Raw genomic sequence first — 7,752 nt, 5'->3', positions numbered from 1 at the left:
ACGGGGAAAGGAGGAGCCCGAAATCGGAAACGGGGAAGGTGGATGGTCTTGGTGGGGGTGGTGGATGTCGGTGGGCAGAGGGGCTGGGAATGTGGGAAGGGGTTTAATTTTTTTTTTTTAATTTTTTTTGTTTTTTTTTCATGTTTTTTCAAAATTAAAAGTAAAAATAAATAAGTTAACCAATCAAACTAGAACACGTGTCCTAGGGTTACCTGTAAAATAGGTTACCGATTTTTTGTTTCATTTTTGGCAAATACATGTGAAAGGTGGTGTTATTCTGGAATAATCAAAAGGTGGTGCTATTACTGGAAGACCGGCCAAAGGTGGTGTTATTTTTGACAAATTTTCCTAAAAAAATAAGGTAAAGAAAAGGGCAGTTCCTTGCTTATATTAGAGAGAATTAATTGATTAGTTGTGTCAGCCATGAAAACCCGAAGAGAACGTTTCCTAAATTTACAATTTACAGAGCTACCAATCTCTTCTCATGGCCACGGATACATCAGTTGACGTGTAACTAGGATACCATAAGGCATAAGGGTACATGAAGGACCGATAATTATATACAACCACCTTACATGTTCAGGCAGTGCCACTAATCAGTTGTAGCCGTCATTTTGGAAGGTATTGACGCCACTGCTGAGGTGTTCCCTTTTTTATTTTCAGCATCCTTACAGTTGCACTTGTCAGCGGTATAGCAAGTATGTCATAATCTTTTGGTGCCTGCAAAACAATATAGTCTTGAACAGATTAGCAGGTCAGATTTTCTGTGAAAGAAAATATAACACTTGTAATATACTTTCACTTCATACACCTAAAGTCTGCTTGAGAGCATGTACAAGCATATTAAGCATATTTTCAAAGCATATTAACATTCACTTTGTGACGTTCAAATCACTCGACGTTCAAATCACTCAACATTCAAGTGAAAATTTTATAGTGAGTATTGAATACATATGCTATAACAACAATTCAATTTTTTGAGTGCATAACCTTAAATGACAGCCCTTTGTGACTCTCTCTATACCAAAAAAAAAAAATTAAAAAAAAAAAATAATAATAATTAAAGAATGAAAATATTAGGAGTTGGATTGGTGTGAATGTACAGCCTCTAGGTAATCCAAGTGAAGCAAAATTGAACAAGTTAACTTCCAAGGCATATAATTTCTGCTCGAGTTATTTACCAATCATTTAAAGGAAAAGATGTACCTTTGGGGCTTTAACAAAACTCATGTTTGCTTCTTCTAAAGTTTTGTGGCCCTTCTTCGAGTTACATCTAATGCAAGCTGTCACCTGTTTTGAATATATAGGTTACCGGAAAAAGAATCAGCAATTTAATTTCAACAGCAAGAACCTGTAGTCAGCACAGTAATAATCAGGCCTCAGCTGAAACTACTTCAGCACCACCAGATCAGAAGAAAGCACAATAATATGACTTCAAATTTGATTACACAGGTACAATACATTGGTATATTGTCAAAATACAAGGTTTTCTAATGATAATTACTACCCTATGGTTTAAATCTATAGATCATAGTTGTCAGAACTTAACCGGTTAGATAAGAAGATAACCATGAAAGTGACAATTACTAGCAGGACGGTACAAGAAACGAATATCTTATTTAGAAGTTAGAACTAACATGGGAGAAATTTAAGAGTTTCTAGAATTCTAGGATAATCAGCTTTACAAGCCAGTAGAAGTGGCTGGCTGCATGAATCCGAGATCTTTGATAGCAATAAAGAAAAGTTTAATAATCAAATTCGGCTTTGTTATCTTCACATGCTCTTACAGTAATAAAGTTTATGTCATAATAAAGTTAGACTATGCATGCACAGAAACCAAGTACAAGCCCATAAATTCCAATTTGATATGATCAAATTGACAACATACAAGGCTTTGTACTTTTAGGTTAGTTTTATCTCATCGAAAACATAGCAAAGATGAATAAATTCATCAATGAAGTACCACTCTCCAGGAGGTGCACTTACCAGGTTTTCCCATTCCCATTTTCCACCTCGTGCAATTGGAACCACGTGATCTATAGTCAAATTATTTGTCACTTTACAGTACCTAGAGAGATTTAAAAGTCCATTGGTAAGTCGTTTGGAGCACAATAGAACACAATTAAGAAAAGCTCATAAGCGATTAAATGCAGTGCAGTGCAAAATGTTCAAAAATTGCAATTTGTATATTTTCCTACTGTGCTGCAGGCTGCTATATATGGGGGAGCTTACAAAGACAAGAATTTCACTAGCATATGCCAAAAATAGAAGTACAAGCTCAAAAACCAAGATATTTCATTCAAATTAAAGTAGGAAAGCAGATCTATTGTGCATTTTTTAAGTTTATATAGTTACGTTGAAGTGGAATATTGGAGAAACGGAAAGCATACAAGAGCAGCAATAAGCATATAAAGTAGCTTTACTTCATGTCAACTTACTGACACATGTAATCATCTCGATAGAAGATATTTTTGCGGCTTAGGACGTTTCTGACTTTTTTTCTCTTCATTACCTGAAGTAGATGTGGAACCTGGACAAAAAAAACACTTCTGCTTAGATAATTTGACAAATTGGAGTATAAAGCAAGCAGAAAACGTAGACCATATATACCCTTAATACAGCTGGTATATTAAAAGAACCATTAGGTGAGTTTACTGTCTGATCGTAATATTCCAGAACATCAGCCTGCAGAAGAAGTTAAAAAATTTAAAAGGATGAAGTCAGGGAAATCTATAGAAAGTTACGAGCATGAACAACCCTTTTATGAAGATCAGATCAATTAGGAAAAGTATTTCAACTAAAGACAATAATATGCCACAAACAAAAGATCCAATATGTGAACATAAAGTTCCATGAGTTATTGTCATATTAATCCAGATAGATTAAGTAATATACATAATAGGGAGGAGGAGAGAAGAGGAGACCGCTTCTCATGCTTTGTTTGAGTGTAATTGGGTCAAAGGTTTCTGGAATTAGAATGGTTTTACAGAAAAATTGCATTAGACCGCGATTTGTTTTAGGTATAAAATTGATTGGCCAAGGCATAGATGTGATACAGAGGAGTTTAGTGTTTTGATTATATGGAACTAGGGTGTGTGGTGTGGAAGAAATGATAACAAACTCAACATGGGAATCTGAGTTTGCTTTCTGTCACATCCAGTTTTTTGAAGCTGGTAAAATGACTACTGCGAGTATGCATCGAAGTAAATACTGACACTAGATGACCCCCTCTGGTGGAGCAATTAAAGTACATACTAAAACTGCCATCATAAACACAGGAGTGGTGGCCTGGTGGGTCTTGGTGCAGTGTCCAGTGATGATGATGAGTGTGTTGTTACTGCATCTGTGGCGAGGTCCAAGGTGTGATGGAGTATGCCCATGGAAGAAACTGCCTCTGTTTGCAGGGTATCCTAGTTACAGGAAGGCTTAGATATTTTGATGTAGTGGTGGAGTCTTGTGCTTTAATTTTTGTGCAAAAAACCAACATAACGTGTTTTATGCTCCGATGAATTTCATCTTAGTGGGATATTGGATATCTTAGTTACTATGCTCATCATTCTGAATTGTTTATGGAAAGAGAGTATGAAACTCTGTAGCACACTCTATGGCTAGAGTTCTCCATCAAATGCAGATCAGTGTATCACTCAAATTGCTCCAAAAGAATCGAAATCATGGCGGAAATGGACCCTATCAATTAAACTTTCCTACCCAAAATGAGATACCCTTGACAGAAAAATTGCAAAATTATAATAATAATTAAAATTATATAATAGGGCTATCCTAGTACTGAGTGCGCGAAGTGATTTCCTTACATAAATCCTTCTTCATTAACCCTCCTTGTACCTCCTTTCCCTCCAATCCCCACCCCCCTCCCGCCCCAACGCACCCCTCCCCACACAAAATTAATGGAAAAAAATCATAGCTACGCTTGAAGCCAAACTCCCGGATCAACATAAATACCATACACTACAATCAATTTTTTTGCTTCAGCCTCATCAACAAACCTTCTGTATTAAGTTTCAGGCATTCAGTAAATTTTCAACTTCCACTTGAGATTTAAGTTAACAATAACAGCATAATACTAATATTCCAATATAAACTTCCCATCAGATTTTGGCATCAAGAATAGTTGAAGTTATTTTATACTTCCATAAATAAACAATTGTAAGTAAAAAGAGAGAATTTTGCTTTTCGAGAAAAAAAATAAATAAAAAAAATAAAAAAAAATACTAGTACCATTAACTTACAAGGATATAGAAAGATTATATTGGGACATTACAAATAATAAAAATATAAAGTTGTTTATATCAGGTTTCAAAAAAAAGTCGTCTATATCAAATAGAGGGTCAAAGTCCATGTTTTTTTAAAGTTCTATATGCAAATTTCAAGTTTCTATACTTATTGCCAGCTTTATATTTAGGAAAAGATGTTGTAGCCCAAATAAGAGTGCAACAGCAGAAGAAGCAGCCCACATAAGTCTAACCTTCTCTGTGAACTCCAGACAAATAGCACGCTTCCAGCAGACAACATTGACAGGTCTGGCAAGGACAAGCAGAGCTTCTTTAAAGTAAGCCTTGTTTAACAATATTATCTTAGAAACTAATTCAAAGCTCAAAAGTAATTGAGTAATTCTTGTTAATCAAATGTAAGACTAAGATATGGCCAATGTAGACAAGAAACAGTATGTGCAGCATTGCAGCAAGTCTGCAACCTTAACGTGCTTTCATCCATAACAGAAACTGAACTGTATTGATAATTTTCTATCAAATAAACTACTAAGAAGTATGATCAAGTCAGGCCTTATTATTGTGTTCCATCAACTTACTCAAATCTATTTTATTCAATAATGGCTTATCAATTTACACAGACATAAAATAACAAGTTGGATAGGAAAACTATAAGTATGTTCCTGGACCATGACTTGACTAATGTTCAGAGTAATCAAATGGCAATTGGTGAAGGGTCCTCAGATACATACTCCCTATATTCATGAAAAAAATAAACACTTTATTTCAATGCAGGTTGGGGATCTGGCCAGGTTTTAGTTGATACTTTAATGGCAACAAGACAAATGCAAGGTTTCTGTACTTCATAGAGTTGTATCATATCACCAACAAGAAGTGAAATGGTGGCAATTAGATTCTCGGACCCCAATTATTCATTCACCCAGTTGGAAACCATAGTAATTTTTTTACACCCTAAATTTGTCAATTCTCTTTGGATAATTCTTTTTGTCATTGGGAGGTAAGTGAGATTTTATGGAGAAGCCACGAAGTACAGCTCTCCAACAATGCAAACCACCTCAACACCAGTGGTCTGCAAGACATCGCAAATTGAGTGATTGTCACCTAGGTCTCCAACTTACACCACTAACTTCTATAGTGAAATTTAGTTTTGCTGTAAAGATCAGTGGTTTAGATAGTGGGTAAATCAACTAATTACAACACTAACAACTAGATTCACCAAACCCATCCAAGTGCAAAAGTCTATGTTGAGGACCTCCATGTTGTAAGACAGATATTAACTCCTAAGAAGTAGGCTAACCTCTCAATGTTTTCTTCTTCAGCTTGGTCTAAGGAAGGCGAATAGAACAACACTAACACGAAAGATTTCCACAAATCAAGACAAAGTAAATATCAGACATGAAACATATTATACTGCCAACTTGGCCTCGACCACTAGGCTAACAACTTAATGGGTAGTTCCTTCTCAATTTACCTCATTTCATCTTTCCTTCGGGAACAAGGTGTAGCATTTAATCAATCTAACATCTATCCGATTTTCAAAAATATTTGGTTGATTATTCTCATGCAAAAAAGTCCATACTTCTTGCATTTAAAGCCATACACTAATGAGCACGTACCTAGGGTAAGGTCCTCCATAATTGTCCCTTGTGATTTCTCATATTGTGCTCATCTCAACTCAATGTATTTTAGCATATCATTACAAAATCAATATAGACTTATTATCAAATCATTTTGCATCAGTACAGAACTTTCCTTAACAAAGAAAATTGACTTGCACATACCCTACATAACCTACACGGCTACACACTAATTTTCAAAACATAAGCTACATACCATACAGTTCAATAAACAAGCATTATAATACCTTAATTAAACACATAAATAAATATTTTTAAGATCATTATTTCATTCTAATGCAATCCCAAGCAACACAAACCACATGCTTTTGAAACAATTATTGACAAATTCATTAAAAACAAAGGGAGTAAAACTGACCTATAAGAAATGTCAAGAACTAAACCCCTGAAACAAGAAAGATCATCATCACCATCTTCATCTTCATAATCATCAAAATCATCACTACTATCACCATTAAAAACTCCATTAACTGTCCCATTTACAGAATTTTTTGAACTACCCTTTGAAGCAGAAGCAATTATTGTCACTTTTTTCAACAACCCATTTCTTCTAACAATGTTTTCGTTGAAATTAAGTGGAAAAATCGAGCAAAAATCACCAAAACCAAACACCCCACAACTTCTATTTACCCCAATAAGCTTACATTGAGCTGGGTTATCACTGTTCAATAGCAGCTTCAATCGGCCTTGTAGAATGAACTGTGCCATTGATTAAAGCTGAATTTGGTTGAAAATTTTGAAGAAAGAGTTGAATTTTAAGCGGGGGAAGAAGAGAGAGAAAATTGGGTGAAGTTCTTCACGGAAGAAGCCGTTGCCACACGTTCTGTTTTCTTGCAGCAAATATCTTCTCTGCGGTTCTCTGAATTTCAAAATCAATGTCCTTTTCCATAATTCTCATTTTGTTCACTAAATTTAGTTAATTAAGCTTTAATTTAATCAACAAGTTAGTGAAAATTAAAAAGGTTAGTTTTAAACAGGCACCACACAATAACCCAACACAAACTCAATACAAATTAAGCAGGATTGGGTTAAAAATTCTCTACCCATTAATATAATTGGGTCTACACAATTCCGACACGAAATTTAACGGGCAAGGTTTAGGTTGAAAATTTCACCCCAAAACCAACACGCATAACACAATTATATAAATGGGTTGGACGATAAGCAAAGAAATACTGAACTGCATAAATCACGTGCTCCCCAACTAGCTAGAAGGTCTTACAAGAACGCTGAAGATAGGCCATCAGGACCAGAGGATTTACCATCAGAGAAAATCCCTGTTAATATTAACAGGGAGCGTTTATATGCATGGGGGTATTACTGACTTTTCCGCGTCTTTAGTAAGGGAACAATTGTAAAAAGGGTTAGGACCTTTAACTTCCACTTAACTGACGTTAACTCCTCCTTATTGTCATCTATTGCAGGTTCCTCATGTTTGTTGATGTTTTACATCATAATCACCAAACATTTCCCTCGTGTTTGTCCAAGTCAGCAATTTGACCATCCTTAGTGGTGGTTGAAGGACTAAATTCAGCCATTTCAAACATTAGGGACTAAAATCAAATAAACCCCAAACATAAAGGACCTTTGGTATACTTAACTCAGTTATGCAGTGGCGACTGCAAATTGTCAAGTTAGGGTTTTCACAATGTGGTTGCGCAGCGACTAAGCACTGTGCCGTTTGCGGCTTCAAAGGAATGTGTAATAGTTGGTGATTGTACTTTAATTAGTTGGTGATACTATTGTTGCAACGATTAAACTTTAATTGCATGTTTATTTGTATTAGATGGTTTAATTGAATTGCTCCAGTACGCTGAAGACCAAATACGAGAGCTGACACTGGAGAGAGGAAGAAGAAAGAGTTTTAC

General features: G+C 35.4%; 1 protein-coding gene across 1 annotated transcript; it reads right to left on the bottom strand.

Moving 5' to 3' along the window:
• Nucleotides 1-357: 357 nt before the first annotated feature.
• Nucleotides 358-6,754, bottom strand: LOC110707543. The gene is made up of 7 exons (XM_021885564.1): nt 6,243-6,754; nt 4,484-4,538; nt 2,611-2,685; nt 2,439-2,530; nt 1,987-2,068; nt 1,207-1,290; nt 358-720 (listed from the first exon to the last, which is right to left on the bottom strand). Exons 1-7 carry the CDS (start codon nt 6,590-6,592, stop codon nt 610-612), a joined length of 849 nt encoding a protein of 282 aa, XP_021741256.1. The 5' UTR covers nt 6,593-6,754; the 3' UTR covers nt 358-609.
• Between the last annotated feature and the right edge of the window lie 998 nt (nt 6,755-7,752).

The sequence above is a fragment of the Chenopodium quinoa genome, unplaced genomic scaffold (genome assembly GCF_001683475.1).
Source record: "Chenopodium quinoa cultivar QQ74 unplaced genomic scaffold, ASM168347v1, whole genome shotgun sequence".
In the NCBI taxonomy this organism is placed as follows: Eukaryota; Viridiplantae; Streptophyta; class Magnoliopsida; order Caryophyllales; family Amaranthaceae; genus Chenopodium; species Chenopodium quinoa.
The sequence above is the reverse complement of the archived record's forward strand: the minus strand, read 5'-3'. Positions and strand labels throughout refer to the sequence as shown.